This window comes from Toxotes jaculatrix, chromosome 6 (genome assembly GCF_017976425.1).
Source record: "Toxotes jaculatrix isolate fToxJac2 chromosome 6, fToxJac2.pri, whole genome shotgun sequence".
Lineage (NCBI taxonomy): Eukaryota > Metazoa > Chordata > Actinopteri > Toxotidae > Toxotes > Toxotes jaculatrix.
Window position 1 is genome coordinate 24,694,610 of NC_054399.1, and position 18,790 is coordinate 24,713,399.

At 43.2% G+C, this 18,790-nt stretch overlaps 1 protein-coding gene across 1 annotated transcript in view; it reads left to right on the forward strand.

The window, feature by feature from the left end:
• patj (PATJ crumbs cell polarity complex component) overlaps positions 1–18,790 on the forward strand; it is an 83,434-nt gene that overhangs the window by 38,667 nt on the left and 25,977 nt on the right. The window contains exons 23-29 of the mRNA XM_041041008.1: positions 354–417; positions 1,206–1,286; positions 1,369–1,440; positions 1,779–1,956; positions 2,823–2,933; positions 3,040–3,099; positions 3,494–3,593. Coding sequence (XP_040896942.1) covers positions 354–417; positions 1,206–1,286; positions 1,369–1,440; positions 1,779–1,956; positions 2,823–2,933; positions 3,040–3,099; positions 3,494–3,593 — 666 coding nt within the window. The remainder of the gene's footprint in view (positions 1–353; positions 418–1,205; positions 1,287–1,368; positions 1,441–1,778; positions 1,957–2,822; positions 2,934–3,039; positions 3,100–3,493; positions 3,594–18,790) is intronic.

The following is an 18,790-nucleotide window of genomic DNA, read 5'->3' on the forward strand; positions in this document are numbered from 1 at the left end:
GAGAGGCCTTTTACAGAAGGCCACATATTCTGTTCTTGGCCTTGGGGATATATTATCTGTAGTAAATATTATAATTTCAAGGTCTTTGTACTTGAGTTTATAATATGTTTTCAACCATATCCTAATTTTATCACATTCACTCGTGTTATGTCCGGCTACTGCACCCCGACTTCATCTGTCTGCATGGTGTGTGTACGGTGTGTGGGCCGCCGACATCAAGTAACATGCTTCTGCCCAGTGTGTTGCTGCACTTCAATAGTAAAAGTGAGAAGAGACACAGAGAAGGAGAGAGTGTGTGTTTGACATCCTGCTGGTGTGACTTACTTATTTTATGTGTGTCTTTGTGTGTTTAGCTCCTCCAGACTCCAGAGACAGTGAAGCAGACTCTGAGCTCACTCTGACAGACACCGACACAGAGTCAGTATCTACTGCATCTCCACTCCACCCTCCTCCTCTCTCCTCCTCTCCACCCTCCCTCTCTCCATCCTCCTCCTCCTTTCCATGCTCCTCCTCTCCATCCTCCTCCTCTGTTCCTGGTTTTCCACTCTGCAGTCCTGCATCACCCTCTGCTGGTTACATTTTTAGTAGCACACAGAAGCTGTTTTTCAGTATCATACAGTATGTAGTGAAAGTAAACCCCAGCCGTCAGTGTGTTCCACCATGTCTAAACGACGTTCCTTCATTGGGTGGTTTGATGAGGACAAGCAATATGGAGTCTAACATGTTGTTCCCTGATCTCTCGTACCTTTACGTGCTGTTGTTTCCTCTGCACTGTGAATACACTCAGTCTTCTTTTGATTCCAGAGTGAAGTTACATTACACATCTTGCAATTATTGTTCACCTTTCTCTGGTTTAGTCAACAGTCTAATTACTGACAGACTCAATGATTTTCCCCTTAAATTTCTTCAAAAGTATCTTAAAAGCAGCAGTGACACTCCCCTCATTTAGATACATAGGTGGGGTAAAGTATAATAATAAAGAAGAATTCTCACTGTTCAGTGAAGAATTAAATTTTTTTTTAACTTTGTAAAAGGAAGTCGTGTCTGAGCTGTTGTATAGGATCACGTTAGATTGTCCAGGTGTTTCTGATGATGCGGATGGATTCCTGCATCATGAGGAAGATTAAGAGTTAAAAGTTTAGTGCTGATGATCAGTGAAACGTTGCTGATGAAAAATGTTTGAGTGTTGTTTTCTCCTTGTGGAGGTCTAACAGGATGATTGACATGGAGAGGAGGAAGAGGCGGGGCCAAGGAGGAGCCTCTTTACCAATCAGAGTAGGCCACAGGTAAGAGACCCGCTTCATCTCCAGCCCTAGCTAAAACAACCACTGCAGAAACCTGTAGCTAACTGCGTCTGTGTGTTCGCAGTGATCTCCCTGAAAGAGAGGATGGGGAGGGAGAGGAAACTCCTGCTTTCAGTCACTGGGGACCCCCCCGCAGGTAACACACACACACACACAACCAACATGGCATTTCACTCTGATGCACAAAGCAAGGGGGTGTGATGAGGGAATGCCATCGTTTCATCTTTATACAGTTTCAGACTCTTGCTCAGTGACACCATGAAACCAAATTCACAACTAATTTTTTTCTGAGAGCAACACAAACATTCAACCCAGACATCAAAAACATGAGCCCTCTGCTGTTTTGAAATGGGAATTCACAGTAATATAAAGGATTTTTAAGGATTTGTCAGTCCCATGTTTGGTGTTTTGGTTGCATGGGTCTTTCTGAACATGTAGAGTCCACAGGGGTAATGAACAGTCTCTTCCCTGCAGGGTGGAGGTGTGGCCTGAGGAGAACCAGTCTCTGGGTCTGAGCATCGTGGGAGGTCATCACGTCATCAAGCGTCTGAGGAACGGAGAGGAACTGAAGGGAATCTTCATCAAGCAGGTTTTACCGAACAGCCCTGCTGCCAGGACACAGTGTCTGAAGACCGGAGACAAGATTCTGGAGGTGGGGCTGGGTCTAATACCTGGATCTCTATATGAAGTTAATCTGCACAGCTATGCATACAGTACATGCACATGTTGCTCAGTTGTGTGGCTGTAAATAGAATAGAATAGAATAGAGTTTTATTTGCCATTTGCACAGATACACTGCAGTACATGTGCACTGGAATTCTTGTGCATCCCTCCCCAGAGTCAAGCTTAAGGTTAAAATAATACAATAAAATAAGAAATAAAATAAAATAACCAAGAAATAAATAATACAAAAGAAGAGCAAGATAGTGCACTTAGAATACTGGAAGATTCTTAAGAAAATTAAGAAAATTAGGTGCCTAATGTAGGCACACTGTCACTTCCTGTATGTGATGTTTCACATGGTGATCTTAACAGGCATATTGCACATGGTGATAACAGATTGTTTTTGACATTTGCACGTTGACAGGGTTATGATATGTAGTAGCTTCTTCCCTCCTTAATGTCCTGTGCCACTGTTCTGACAGTGGCTGGGAAGAAGCTGTTGTGGATGGGCACCGTAGCATTACACTGCAGACACACTGAACTCACCTGAGCCTCAGAGGAACAGGTGAACAGGTGACAATCATAAGCATGTTGAAAGCCTTTACCCACAACATGTGTGTTTTTTATATTGAACAGAGGCAGTAGCACAGCTGGACACAGCTGCAGGTTTGATGATGATGCTGCAGCGTCATTGTTTCACACATGGTTTTAAAACAGTGGATTTGAAAACATCTCAAGCATCACAGTTTAACAGATGAACCCGTCCACCACCTAAAATGGGGGACACGGTATTTGTTCTGTATCTTGACATTGTTTGGTGTTTGTGTTTGTGTTTGTGTTTGTGCGTGTGTGCAGGTGTCAGGTGTTGACCTACAAGCTGCCAGTCATGAGGAGGCGGTCAATGCCATTAAATCAGCTCCAAGCCCTGTTGTCTTCATCGTCCAGAGCCTGTCTGCTACACCACGGGTACTAACATACACACACACACATTCTGTGAATACAAGCACGTAATGTAAATGTGGTGTCTCACAGTCTGTCTGTCTGTCTGTCTGTGTGTGTGTGTGTGTTTCAGCCTGTGTCTCTAACAGCTCCCAGCTACAGCAAACACAAAGCAAAGAGGACAGAGTCTCCGGTAAGAACAGAAACTGCCTCCTGTTTGGTGACACTGGTCTTTGTTGTGAAGGTGTCCTGGTATCTGTTCTCTCCTCTTCTGTCTTTATCTTACATTCACCACAAATAAACACAGTCTAACTCTGGTTTTGAAGTTTGGTCTTTTTAGTAACATCAGACTGTGAGTCCTGTAGAGTCCAGCAGAGGGCAGCACAACCTCAGTTCACTGGACTGAAGGGGTTCAGTGTGGACTGGGATAACTGGGATGTCTTACTGTTAACTTGCCATCAAAGGTTTCGGCTCTTCACAAACTGAAACTCCCTGCTAACAGTGTCAGTGGAGTCCACACCGCGGACATCTTCTTAGAACACTGGGACACAGTGACCGAGGCTGTTTGTTTGTTGGTTTCCCTGCAGAAACCTGGAGTAACCACACCCCCTCTGAGGCAGCCACCACCTTACAGACCTCCCAGCCAGACAGAGCACGAGCAGAAGTCTGACCTGGAGAAGGCCAAAGGTCAGTAACACTCACTAATATATAAACCAAACCCAGACAAACTCACAGCTGCTTCACCCTCTGGTTCTGTGTTCAAGGTGTGTTCACAGTCAGCAGTGAAAACAAACTAAAAACTTTACTCATAAAACTTTGAGTCCTGAACACAACGCTGAGGCTGAAACTCTCCGTCTGCCAGTCAACAGACACAGAAGAAGAAACTGTTCCCTGACTGAGTTTCATGTTGTTAAGGTTATTAAAGACACAGGTGGTGACAAACACAGAAAGTGTTCCTGTTCTCAGAGCTGTGGTGCCAGTCGTCAGATCAAAATCTGTCAAATACAGATCAGATTTGGAGAAAGTCCAGATTAGTCCCACTGATAAGCAGAAGTGTGTTGTTGAGGCTGTGTAGCTGTGCTGGTTGCAGTGATGGAGCTGAAACTGATCTCCTCCAAATGGACACACACTTTACACAGGCTGTGGCGATACTACAAAATAAACCACACTCTGATGCCAGCAGGGACTGACAGCATGCACCAAGTTCATGACTGCCTCAGTCTTATTCTTTCATTTGTATTTTTGATCAAAACCTTCCAGTGCAAACTTTCCCATCACATCAACACTTCACCGTGGGTTTATAACATTCACAACACAGCGTAATACTGTATGAAATAAAATACTATTCAGTGATGAGGCGAAACTATGACAATAAATGGATGTTTCACATGTGACTGATGACTCATCTGTCAAAGTGTCTGTTGTGTATGGCCACAGTGGAAACAGGTTAAAATGCTGATGGAGCTTAAAAAAAAAACAAAAAAAAAGGCAGTGCAGTAAAGATCAGTTGAACTGTGCACTGACTGGCTGGAGACAGCTTAACAAGATACGATCGATAGAGGGAGATCAGTTCATGTCTTTGTTTACAGATCATCACCTTTTCAGTGAGGAAAGCTTTATTTATACAGCACATTTCAAACAAACACAGAGGCAGTTCAGAGTGTTTGAAATAGGCAAAGTATGAGAATAACAATAAAAAAACAATGAGCAGTAAAAACTAGAAGAGGAGAAGAAGAGATACTAGTGGAGCAGAAATACAGTTAGAGATAAATTGTTGGCAGTTTAATACAAATATAATGTGAAGAATAAACATACTGTAGAGAAACCAATCAATGAAAAACACAGGAGAGAGGCTGACACATCCACTTTCAGATCTCACTCCGTGTGTGTGTGTGTGTGTGTGTGTGTGGATGGATGGATGGATGGATGTATTGGCTCTGACTTGACTCATAAACTTCAGACAGACTGAATGTGACCATCTGCCATGTTGGACGTGACAGAGAGAAAGAGAGAGAGGTCTGTTTGTTGGTTAGTAAACACACACACACAAGCTGTTTTCTGTGTGTGTGTGTGTGTGTGTGTGTGTGTGTGTGTGTGTGTGTGTGTGTGTGTGTGTGTGTGTGGTCTTCTGCCAGTTAGCAGTCATTGGCAGCAGTTACTGTCATCTTCGCTCTGACTCAGAGTTAAAGTTGAAATGAAGACGATTCCTCAGCACAGACCTGAGATCATCTGAACATGAGACTTTGACTTTGTCTTTTACTTCAGTAAATCTACTGGTTTATTTGGTAACTCTTTTTTTGACAGGTCTCATATTATCCTGCTAATTTCCTAAAAACTTTTTGATTTCCTAAACATTAGCTGCTAGTTAGCTGTAAAATCTTGAAGCATCTTGAAGCAAGTAAGGTAAAATTCTGAAGCAAAGCCCTGTGAGGTTTGTTGGAAACTTAATTGTCCAGTGTTTATGAGTGATTTTGACTTGTCTCCTCCTTGTCTCCTTGTTTTTTTGTTAAAAACTCAAATATAACAAGCAGGTAATCAATAGCTGTAGAAACCATTTCTTGGAAACACTTTAGTAATTCATAGATAAATTCTAGCAAATTTTTAGGAAAGTATGAGGAAAGTTTCCAGGAAATTAGCTGGAAATACAGGACCCTTAAAGTAAATAATAATAATAATAATAATAATAATAAATAATTTCAGGGAAAAAAACAATATATAGATCTGAGTGTCTTTAAACAGCAACATGTTTCTCTGTCGCCCTCATGTTGTTTCTCATTTGTATGATGAGGTTGTGTCTGTGATTAATTCAGATCATGTGATCCATTAGAGCGATAACCAACTGTGACAGCACCTTCCTCTGTGCGTGGGCGTGTTGGTCCATGTGTCCAAACGTGGTCCAAAGAAAGAGCTGTACTCTGGTGGTGTGTCCTCAGTACTGTGTGTGGACGCTCGTGCTCTGAGGCACTTCAGCAGCAGATAAAGAGACACGGGCGTGATGTAACATCCTGTCTGGTTTAGCATTAGCATGGCTCAGCTGCTCGGTGTCTGGTTGTGTCTAAACCCACAGAACATAATCACAGACTGATACACACACAAGCACCTGAGCCCATCTCAGTTCATCTCAGAGTATTTCATGTGTCTCGGTGTGTCTCAGAGAATATCTCAGTTTATTTTGATGCGTGTGTGTCTTGCTGTTGTCCTCTAAGCCAGCAGACAGTGTAGCACTGTGTTAATGTGTGTGTTTCTGTCTTTGCAGGACTTGTTTGAACCAGCAGTCCCTCCGTCCTGTCCATAGGCCTGTTACAGCACAGAGTGGAGGATTTCTTATAATTATTGATTCTCCTTCCTCTTGACTGCCTTCGGTCTGTCTTTCTCTGGGTTTTGGGGGTTTTCTCGCTGCCTCTGCTTCCCTCTGGTTTGGGTGCGTTTGGTTTGGTGCGTTTGAAGCAGGCAGATGGGGCTGTGAGGGGTCCTTTATGTTTTTTCAGGCTGCTGGTTGGAGGGTTTAGCTGTTTAAGTGGGATAACCTCATTTGCTGCTTGTAGTAATGGGATGTGGTGTTTTTGAGGAGGGATCTGGATCAGCTGTGTCCTGGTTGGGTTGCTTTGATATGAGCTGTTTGGTCAAAAATTGGTTGTCCCTCTGAGCTGGATTTATTTTCCAAGTAACATCTGTCTTGTTAAATCTTGTGATCTTCAAATCTGTTCTGATAGTAGTCAGTTGGAAACAGTATCTGTGTGAATAATATACAGATTTATTTATTTGTCATCAAATTTTGGGAGTTTTACTTAACAAAGATTCATGTGACGTCCTCTGATGTTATAAGAAATCACAGGATGAGTCCAGCTAATCTTAGTCCACTGAGAATAACACGGAGGACCAGCCAGTTCCAGTGAAACAGCACTGACAGCACAGTCAGTGAAATATCCACTGAAATGAAAACTTTTTAATTTTAACTCCTTCCTCCTCTGAATGCCAAGGTCTTAAATAAAATTTCCAGTTTTAATATTTAAATTAAGCGATTCGTTCATCAGTCAACACGTTCAGTCAGAGCTGCAGCTAAAGTTTCTTTTGATTTGTTGCTGTTCAGTTTGTAAAATGTGACTCTTCATTCCAGATTCAGTCGTCACGAAAGTGCCAACATAAATATGAAAACTTGTTTTTACTGAATAAAACTTCCTGTTAAAACCAACATGAGCTAAAGTCTCCAGCAGATTCATTTTACGTGAACATTATACATCAGCACCCGGTCTGCAGCCTGTCCTCTGGGACAGCTCAGACTCAGTCCTCCATTGTCTTTAGCCTATCTTCTGGGACAGGCAAGGCTTTAGGCAGAAGTCAGGCCCAGCTAATGCTCATTTTGCTTGGATTTTACCCTGAACTTTGGGACAGCAAAGGCATAGTCCCTCCTAATGTTTGGCCTGAATTCTGGGACAGCTAAGACTCAGTCACCCCCTGGTGTCTAGCCTGGACTCATGGAGAACTGATGTTCAGTCCCCTCTTGTCTCTAGCCGGAACTTGGGGACAGCTGGGACTCAGTCTCCTGGTAGCAGTACAGTTATGAGACTGATTCTAAAACAAATAGACAGGTGCAGGAGACTCTTTATCCTCAGTTTTGGACAAACTGATTCTTGTCAACAGTATTTTGATTAAATGTGTTTAGACTCTAACAGATCATTTGACTAAGTCACAGCTGATTAAACTCCTTCCAAACATATCATGTTTGGCATCATGAACGACAGAGTTTCCTGCCAGCTGTCTGATGGAAGACAACAAACACGTTTATGAAATGTATGGCACTGAAATCGAGTACAAATTCTTTGCCAACGACGCAGCGCCTGAAGGATCTGAAGGTTTTTCCACTGCAATCTCAATGAATTTAACACAAATGACACATGAGCAGGGTGTGGAAACGCCCAGGAGCAGAGTCAGATCTCATTTCTCTGTCGATGGTATATTAGTTGTGATGATGGGGCTGATGCCATCCTGCTACCTCTTCTTCTCTGTCGACTTGTTGTCTTGTTTAGGTTCCTGATGAAAAATTATATTGGCTGCTGCAACAGTAATAAATGATTCAGTTCAATTTCAAATGCTGTTTCAGGTTTGTTTTTCTCAGAGCAGAAGCATCAGAGCAGCAAATATCCAGCATCTCTCCGGCCTGAGACGCTGCTCAGCCTTTCTGTGCTGAGTCAGACCACGTCACGGTGTGGCAGGAACTGTTTTCCCTAATTCATGTTTCCTGGTCACTGAATTTCTTGTAAATGAAGTCAAAGAGGAGTTGTTCTCAGTCCATCCAGTTGTTGAAATATTTGGTTCTTTACCAAAGACTTGGACCGGTGGACATTTTTAGTCCCTGCAGTCACATCACTGCTGTGGCTTTAAATGAAAGCGCAGCCTGTTTGTTAGTTTGTCACAGCACAGCAGCGGAAAATGCTGCCAAAGAACTGAGAACAAAAAATATCTACAGTTAACACCTGCATGGTGCAGCTTCACTCTCACAGCACAAAAACATGGACCTGGATGTAAATCAAGTGTCATCCAGCAAGTAGAAGACACAGGCAGGTTGATAAAGTGGCTGCTGTGTTACTTTGCATGTGTGTGTGTGTGAGGACTTCTGAAGAATGTGTGTCGTTTGATTTTCTAAAGAAAGTTTTTTTTCTAAAGAAAGTGGCTTTGCTCCACTGCTCACACACTGGTGGATGATTGGCAGCTCAGTGAGGAGGAAAAGAGGGAGACAGAGATGTTTTTAAAGGCTGAAGGAAGATGAAGAGGATGAATAAGCAAAAAGAGAAATCACACAGGAGCTGTGTGTCTGTGTCTGTGGGGGCGGGGGCTGGCTTTCTGCTGGTGTCAGTCGAGGTGAACAGGTGCTGAACTCCAGTCAGATTGATGATGGATCCAGTCTGCTCCTTGATTACTGACTAGGGCCTGGTTGTTAGTTCAAATTTGTGGTCTCAAAAACTGATGGCCCTGAATCCTGCAGAGACACATCCATGACTCAAAAGTCACTTTACCAAAATAGCATTTCATGTTTCCTGTTTCCTCCACACGCTCCTCGTACTTCTTTGAGTTTTTCTGGTGTTTAAACGTCCCAGTGCTGCTGGTCCTCACACACACACACATACTCATTATCACAGCAGACGATCTGTTATTGAAGCTGCTACTCTACCTCTGCCTGTGTGTGTGTGTGTGTTTTTGCTGAAGAAGGCCACACCAATCAGGTCAAGGACTGTGCAGCTGAGGTATCAAGGAACTTGTGCAACACACACACACACTCACACTCCTGCTCCCTGTGATAAAGAGAGAGTCCTGTATGAGCGAGTCTGATCTCCTGATCGAGTTTTATGATTTTAAGGTTGTCGGTTTGATTCCCAGATTGGCGACCTCTGACCCTCCAGCTGCTGTAGGCAGCTGCTCAGTAGCAGCAGTGAAGTCAAACTGCAGCCTGCTTATTATTCTCCTTCAACATCCACACACACACACGCAAAGTTTATTAAAATTGCAGGCGTCTCCTCCCCCAGGTGATACAGCTGTCCTTGAGAGCAGGATGAATCCCTGTTTCTGTTCTCTCTCTCTGGCCTTGTTTTCTGGAGTTTGTGCTGTTCTTGTTCTGTTGCTGTCCTCAGGCGGGATCAGCCTACATGATGTCAGCCTCACCGTGGTCTGACCTGACAGTCGTGGTCCTTTAGGAACTAAAACAAGCGTAGGGAATGATGTTTCCTGGTTTTATTCCATGTAATTGAAGACAACTGACATAGAACTTTGGTCTGGACTGAAATATCTCGATAACTTCCAGATGGATTGTCAGGACATTTTGTACAGATGTTCATGTTCCCCAGAGGATAAATCCTCCTTTGTGTTCCCATCAGCTTCCTTTGCTTTCTGTTCAAACCTTTAGCATCCTAAATGTAATGACAGGTGGGACACAGGAGGAGAATCCTAAGACCTGGGGTCAAAGTCCAGTTAAAGTCCTCAGAGGATGAACCCTTCACCAAACATTCCCACCTACTCACAAGAGGTCTAATGGTGTGGTGGCCAGATTCCTATAAAATCTCTTGGGCTTATTTGTGCTCCTCAGAGAACAAATCTTTTAGATTTTAAAGTGAGTTTTCCTGCGGCGCCACCCTCAGGATAAATTTTACTTTTTTTTTCATCTCCACAACTTTTGAGGATCTAAGAATAGACACACCATGAGGTGTTTAACCTACATTTATGGTCCAATTTGTGATGTGCTGAAGCTAAAATTAGTGTCTTCTCTGCACCATCCCGTCTCTCTGGTGTCAATCCAGTTTGTTTAAACTGCTCCACAGAAATAAATGTATATTCACAGTCACTGGAAAGTTAATTTAATCAGCTGAAACTTGATTGTGGCTGCGGGGAAACTGGGTCAGCAGACAGTCACAGGACAAAGCAACCAGACAAACAGAATATAAATAGAAACTGAGCAGAAACACAATTACATCACTACAGTGTGATTTAATGCAACTGTGAAAATGCGTGTGTGGAGATGGATGGAAAAACTGAAAGAGATGAAACAGACAGGGAGTGTGAAATACAGGCTGTCAAGTTTTGATCCTCGTCTGTCTTCTGTTACGTGAAAGTGTCTGTTAAATGTCCCCTGGTGTGTACTGCTCATCACTGTTGTACTGATCACTGGGTAGTTGTGTGTTCTGGTGTGCATTGTTGTCAAGATGTGTGAGCGCATAGAAAATACACGCGTAACGCTGATGATGATGATGAGACGATGAGGAACAGTATTGATTTTGCACTGAAGTTTGTTTTGGTTGTATATTTTTACTTTAATTAATTTAATTAGAATAATGAACAATCACTTCTAACATGTGAATCAGATTATCCGTGCTCTTCTCGAATGTCTGGATCACTTGTGAATTTAGTTCGTATATCAGGGAAGTTTTTTAATACGAAAGGAGAAATGAGGCCCTTTGTTTGTAAATGAGCTCAGACCTCATTTCACTTCTGTACTGCAGACCCATGTTTCACACTTTTCTGAAATGCAGTAGAAAACGGAGATTATGTATGGACTCAGATGCTGATGGACACAGTTTCCTTGGTTTCAGTCCTTCTTCTTCCCACTATAAATCCGACAGATCCTCCAATGTAAAGACTGTTGAAATGTTATGGAAAATGTTTCTACTTCACTGATGAGAGACATTAATGCTAAGATCTTTGCTCTCACTGACCCTTTTTATCCTCATGTCTTAAAGCGAACACGTGGAAGACTGAAGTTTAAATGAGGCACCTTTAAATATCTGCCTTTAAAATCACAGCCACATTAATTAGCATTTTCTTAATCAGGCCCTTCTGATTAGACACAACTTCTCACACACACACGTTTATGCTCCTTTGTGAGGACACTCATGACATAATGCATTCCTTAGCCCCTTAGCCTAACCTTCACCATCTGAACTGAGTGCCTAACCCTACCCTCCTCTTTCTTCCTCCTCTGTCACCTGTCGTCGGCAGAGGTTAATTTGCAGGACGTCTGTTAAACAGGAACCAGCAGCAAATTTCTGTTGCTGCCCTGAGAATTCACTTACAAGCCGAGTCTCATCTGCCTCATATTTTACATTTTAATGCTTTCTCTCCTTCATATTCTGGTCATTTTATAGACCTCGTTATCTTCAGAGCCTCCAATAAGGTCAACAGCTGAGAAAGCTTCATTTCCTCCTGAGCGTGCACCCGTCAGAGCTGATGCAGGCTCATAGTTATTTATTTTTCCATCATCCTCTGAGGGACATAAAGCTCCATAGCTCTGCCTTTTGCTAACACAAGCATATCATAAGTAAAAATGCACAGTGATCATTAAAGAGTCAGGTTTCAGTGTGGAGCTGCGTTCAGATATTAAAGCTGCGACCGACTGTAGGTAGGACCCTACAGTCAATGAACCTTAAAGGAACAGGGAGGGTCTAATGAAAGACACTGTCCACATCCATGAAGGTAAATGTTGAATGCAGTGTTTGATCCTCATGAGAGAGTAAACGTCAGAATCTCTCTGCCTCTGTGAGATCTCTGAGTTTTTTTTGATCTGTCTCGTGAGTTTTCAGGTTGGATGGTTGTTCGAAACTAAATCACTGTGAAGGTTAGCAAACATAAATGTAAAGAAAAACACAGGTTTTAACACTGCAGGGCTCCAGTTTTTCAGAGGAGGGGTGTTTGAAACTTTACCTGATATCTGTTGCAGTAAAGGAGTGAAAATTGGAGCCTTGAAAAATGGCCCAACACCTTCTAGGTTTTAAAATTTGTTTTATGAGGAATAAAAATTATCAGTTTTTTAGACCTGAAGAATGCGAACAGTGTATTATAATGAGAAAGACGCCACAGGTGGCTCCTGCCTGAAGTTATTCAGACCCAGGACTCCAGATTTTTATGGCAGCACCGTTCGATCCAGTGAAATATTAAGGATGTCTTGTGTAACACCTCTGAAACATTTCCCCCAAGTTCAGTCCGACGGATTTGGTATCTTGGTAACTCGGAATGATATTTATCCAAATAAAATCAGTTTGTTCAGAACTCAAGCACAGGTCCTGCATAGTTTAACAGTTAAAGAGATTCTATGAAAGCTGTATTAATAAGACCTCGTGACTGTTGGGTAACCAAACCGCTTTATTGCTTGTAAATCTGAAGGTGAAGTGACACATTTTCAGGAGCTACTGTCTCTGTAACTGACAGATACTAACAAGCTGTTTGTAGGATCAGCTGAATGGAGAAACCCTCCTCCACAGCCTGACAAATACACCGGCTGAAGGAAAAACTACAGACTGAAATAACTGCAAAGGCATTTCTCAGGTGCATCTGCTGATTATAGCGAGATACCAGTCTCCAGACCAGAGTCCGGATTTAATCTGGTGGTAAGATCACAAGAAATGTGTTCAGCGGCAAAGAGCTAAACTCTGATAGATCACATCTGCGAGTATCATGCTGGGCCTTACAATTTTCAGAATAAGAGCACTGACTGTTTCTGAGAGACCTGCTGTCAGAAAGGAACACTGATATTTGACCATCCTGTTATGAACAATACCAACATTTTTTAAATGATTTCTGATTATAGTATCTGCACGTGGCCCTCACAGGATGGTTAGGGTGAGAGAATAATCATGGTTATGACAAATAAACTGCTTGCCCTTGTGGTTGAGGTGCAGAATCTTCCAATATGAATGAAATACATGAATCTCTCATGAAAAATAATGGCGTCTTATGGTCAGTTCATTTTTGCGAGGGTCACGTGGACCCCTGCGCAGAAATCCATGTGCAGCTCAGAATTAGTGACCCTGTGAACTGAGTGTGGACTGAGCATGTGCCAGAAAAATAAACTTGTTTTGTGCTGTGTGTTTGGACTGGCGTCCTGTTCTTGTGAAGTGGTCACACAATCTGACATAATCTCTCATAATCGCCTTGGTTATTGCCGGCGCAGAGGCATTATGTCCGTCCGTCCCGGATTCTTCTACGTGCAATATTTCAAGAATGCTTTGAGGTTTCTCTGTCAAACTTGACACAAACTTGCACAAATGTCAACCACCGCCATGTGGTACTTCTAGTTCATGCTATTTCACAAAATACAGCAACAGAGGAGCTGCTCTTCTCACTGTCAGGAGGTCATCATGGTTTCTGGTGCACATGTGGAGTATGTCCACACATTCAGACGCCTGATTGGAGTATCTATAGAAATGCATTCTCATCCACTGCCCATGTCCAAGTGTGCAACTGTCTACATCTGGAGTATGATCAGGACTTAAGGATTTTAAGGAGGGTCCACGTATGTTTGAGAAGGTTGAGAGCGTCCTTTAGCAGCTACGTTTACTTCTGAGTTTTGAGTTTTGGGTTGTGCCTTTTCCCATTGTGCCTCACCAGCCCCTCCATAGGACAAAAAGGAGTGTGTTTGTGAAAATGGTCTCAATTGAGGCTCCTTGCTCTCCTCTCGGACACTGTGATGGTTTGGTTGCGTTTGATTTGTGACTCATGTTGAGGCAACGGGGAGGTGCTGGTCTGAATGGTGATGAGTGGACAGTCTGTGTGTGTGTGTGTGTGTGTGTGTGTTTACACACTAGTTATCTGTTGATGAGCTTTTTGCCTCTATGTGCATGTGCGCATATCCGTGGCTGTGTGTTAATGCAAGCTGTGTGTGTCTTTGTCCTCAAGTGTGTGCAGATTCGCTCAAGCATTTGTATTTTATCTGTGTGTGTGTGTGCGTGCGTGTGTGCGTTGGATCAATAAGCTATCATAACAGAACAGTTGGCTGCCTGCATCAGCTCCCCACAGACTGTTACAACACAGCACACCGCTCTGAATTAATGCATTACTGTGTGCGTGCGTGCGTGCGTGCGTGCGTGCGTGTGTGTGTGTGTGTGTGTGTGTTGATGCAGATTAGTCTCCATCTCTGTTTCCTGTCCTCATCTACCCTCCACCCCTCCTCTTTGATTTGCTGCAGCGATCACACACTCACAGTCATCATGTGTATTGAGTGGATCATTTATAGCTGATGTGTGCTGAATCTTCACATTAAAGCAGGGACCCAGGGTCTTCCAGGAACCCCAGGAGTCCTTTAGGAGGGAAATGTGAGCGCTTCCTCTGAGTCTTTGTGGAGGTCAACAGTGCTCCAACATGTTCCGAACACAAGAATTCAGAATTCTGTGGAATAAGATTCCAGCCATCGTTGAGAAGATGGAGAACATGATGGAGTCTGTTAAAAGATTCCAGGGCCTACTTCACAGGTATCAAAATTTCTTAGGGATATCCTGGAAGGATGTCCTTGAAGTGCTTCTCTGAAAACTGTGAGTCTTGTAGACTCTAAGGCACAGGAGTATCACAGAGTTTCAAAAGGTCTTTCTTGTCAGCCATTAAGAGATTCCTAGGACACAGGCTGAAATAAAAAGGGAAAGTAGTGGCATTTAAAGAGGTTTCAGTCTCTGGAGATCTTGTAGATGTCTGTTAATAGGTTCTGGGCTATTCTTGATATGGACTGGAGGTCCAAAGCAATGTTCCATAGATGTTTAAGGAGAGGTCCTTATAGAGGATCCAGAGTCTTTGTTTGAAGACTTCTTGAACTACTCCCTTTTTATCCATGATGCGTTTCAGGGATTCAGAAGTTTTCAAGTGAAAATTAATGGTTTCAAAAAGTATGTATCCAATTTTACAACGTTTTAAGCACTGTTTAGGAGGACGAATGGGTTTGAAGAGAATCAAGGAGTCTAAGAACATTTTGGGTGTTCTTGGGTATCGTAAGGTGTTGTTGAAACTTGTGAAAAGTCCTTTAAGGTGTTTCCCAACCTCTCTGAGAAACACAGAAGGTAGATCATTAGGATCTAGGTGTGTCTGAGGAGGGTTCAGGTGATATCTTAGAAGATTCTGGGCTGTGGATGTGGTACAGATTCAGATCTCCCAGTTCTCTGTTCTCCAGGACGAGGTTCCAGGGATCCTTCATCAGGCAAACACTGAACTTCTTTTTTCTCAAAGACTCAAAGGCTTCTTTTTGGAGTCCTCACTGTGTTCCCAGATCAAGGATGTTAACCTGGTACTAGAAAGGTTGTTATTACTGCAGGAATGTTGGTTAAATGTTGGTTAAATGTCGGTTTTCCTTTCAGTCAGGTGAGTGTTCAGTGAGCGAATGAATTCTGTCTGTAGATTTATTCATCTTCACAAGGCAGAAACGAATCTGTAAGTTTCCATTCCAAGAGGAGGGCTGGCACAGAGCGAGGAGGAAAAATAGATTTTGATGGAGTGAGAGAGGTGGAAGAGAGAGAGGAAGGGGGGAGAGAAGGGGTGGGGGTTGGGGGCTGAGCAGCAGGAGGAGGGTAAAGAGCTGACTGGGAGAGGGGGGAGAGAGAGAGAGAGTAATCGAGGTTGGAGTGTATAACAGAGCCATTCGTCGCTCTCTGTCTCAGTATCACAGCAGCCGGCGACACACACACACACACACGCACACACACATCTCGTTTTCTGGATACTGGAGCTTTACAGCAATCCTGAAACTGAGACGGCACACACTCTTTTTCTTTCACTCACACACACACACACACACGTGCACACACACTCAGCGGTACATGTGGATTTATCTCGGTGTGTGTGAAGACTGAAGTATGGACAATGTTGCCGCCAGGTTCGTATGCTCTCTCACTCTTTCTGTGTGTGTGTGTGTGCTCTGGTGATTCCTCGAGTGTTGGTCACAGCTTCAGCGTGTACAGTCCAGGTATGAGCCTGTGTTTCCACCATGTTCCTGTCAATATATTGAGTCCAAGTAGAGGTCACCTTTAACCTGTCTCCATGTCTGTCTGCCTCTGTCTGCTTGTCTGACCACACACACAGAAACAGGTGGGTGCAGACTTCAACCCATCAGGGTGATGCTGCATTGTTTAGGTGTGTGTCTGTGCGCGCACGCGCGCACACTCACACAGTGAGACCACAAACTGTGTCCTGATTCATTCATCTGTGCTGGTCAAGGTGTTTTCTATGTATGTGTGTGCATGTGTGTGTGTGTGTGTGTATAGCTTGTGAAGACTAGCGCAGATTGGCTTGGCGGGCTCCCCAGGTGATGCTGCGTCACTCATTCAGCCTCCTAACACACACAACACACAAACAACACACACACAGACAGATGCAGATGTATGCTAAACACACACACACACGCTGTATTTCTTTCTGTTCCTGTTCCTGTTTTTTGTTTGTGTGGACTTCCATGAATAATATCCAATATTATTATATTAAAAATACATACACATAACATAATCATTGTCAGATAAACAAAATAGTGCAGCATAGTTAACTCATCTGTTTAATTGTTATTGTATTATTCATATGTACGGATACATTTCAGGTGAGGAGGCTTTTTTCAAACCGAGAGCTGCAGTGAAACCAAGACTTCCAGGTTGTGTTCCAGAAAAAGGAAACCTCGTTCAGAATCCTGTTCTACGCTAATAACTGAACATCCAGCTGTGGAACAGTCTTTCCCAGCAGAAATGGTCTCATATTGTTGTTTCTTCAGTATTTGTGTTAGTGCTCGCCGCAGAGCCTGCTGAAGAAAGGCTCTGAGTTCAGCATCAAACTTCATGGTTTTACTTGCTTCTTCTTCATCCTCTCATGTTGGACTGAGGCAGACTGCACGTTGCAGAGACTCACTGATGCAAAGCTCTATTATGAGATGGGACGGGGCTAGCTGGTCAGCATGCTAACTTCAGTAGAAGAAAAGAGGTGATAGAAGCAAAATAAGAGTAATCACTGGTGCTGATTTCCACCGCTGGAGACAGCTGTGTGAGTAAAGGAAAGAGGTCTGATGCTGAACTCACAATATTTCCTCTGAACTGGTCAGTAAACAGCTGTTAACACTAACATGTATGTAGGCATGTAGTGACAGATAAACATAACATATTCACCTTTAAACATCACAGCTCGACAAGAGCAGAGGTCAAGAGCCTGTGGTTAGTTCACTGTCTGTAATAACAGCAGGACAGCTGACTGTCAGTGACTCTGCTGTGCTTCACATTTAAAGATGAATTGTACGATGGTTAAAATGCTGGAACTCATATGTAAAGCATGTGGGGTATTGTCTCTTAATATTTTCACTATTTTCTGCAGCAGTTGTTCGTCTGTGGTTTCATTTATCCGGTGTAAATTCTGCCTCTTCACTTTCACTCTTATAAATTTAGATCTTATAAGTTTTACATCAGTTTCCACTAATCCACTCACTCAGTGCAGCAGTCAACATTTCCATGCCAATGTTCTTCTACCGTGTGATTAGAGAAAGGAAAAATGTGAATTGTGACTCAAAAAGAAAAACAAAAAACCATGCATGAAAAGGTAGAAAAGAGAAGCTCATTTTAGACCTTTGGGAATCACATTGAACAAAGTAACTCAAAGGCCTGTTTTTGGACTTTCAGCCACATCTCACAGTCTTCATTTAGTGAATGGAGCTGATACATAATCAATTACTGATCACTTCTAATCACACTCTCAGTTAGTGTCTGTGTCGGAGTCTCATTCTGTGAGTTTGTAGGCACAGAAAATCTCAGGTGCCTCACAGCGTCACCTGACTCCAGTGAAGCCGGAGTTACTGACCCACCTTTTACACACACACACACACACACACACACACACACACACACACACACACACACACACACACACACATATTTTGGCTCGTCATATCAGAGGTGTCTATAATCACATTGAAAACGAGTTCTGCCTGAACCTCTGTGGTCTGGGGTTTAGTTTCACTCCCGTGTTCCTGCTTGTGCTTAAAGACATCAGCCTTATTTTACTGGTCATATTCAGCTGTATCAGAGTTGTGTTCAGTTACTGCTGATGCAAACCAAACATATCATGCTGTGGCTGCTACACATCAAAATATTTCCACGAACCAACAGCAGCTGGTCTGGTTCCTGTCCCTGAAAAGCCTCAGTGAGGTCTGAAAAACCCTTCAGGACTTGCTGCTGCTGGAGTTTGAGCCCATGTCATCGCGGTTATCGAGGCCGTGGCTTCATCTTTCTGTTTACTCGGTGGGACGCTGACGTTGCCTTTTCAAATGATGGAAGAGTTGTTGTGTTTTGTCATTTCCACACCACTGATGTTGTGTGACTCTCCTCATGGTCGCTCATTGTGTTGAGTGTGTTTTGTCCCTGTTCTGTAACCCTGCTGCTGTGGCCTGAAAGTGGTTGTGCAGATGAGGTTTGACTCAGATGCAGAGCAGAGACGCTTATCGAATCAGTTTCTGTTTTTCTACAGGGCGTCTGACGACCTGCCCGTCCTTTAATATGTCGCTGGGCACTGGATGGTGACGTCACTGCTGGACCTCAGTAGGGCTGTGAACACAACCAAGCCATTTACTTACACTTGTCGTTATACTAGTTCTAAACCAGCACTGATGCTGGTACTAA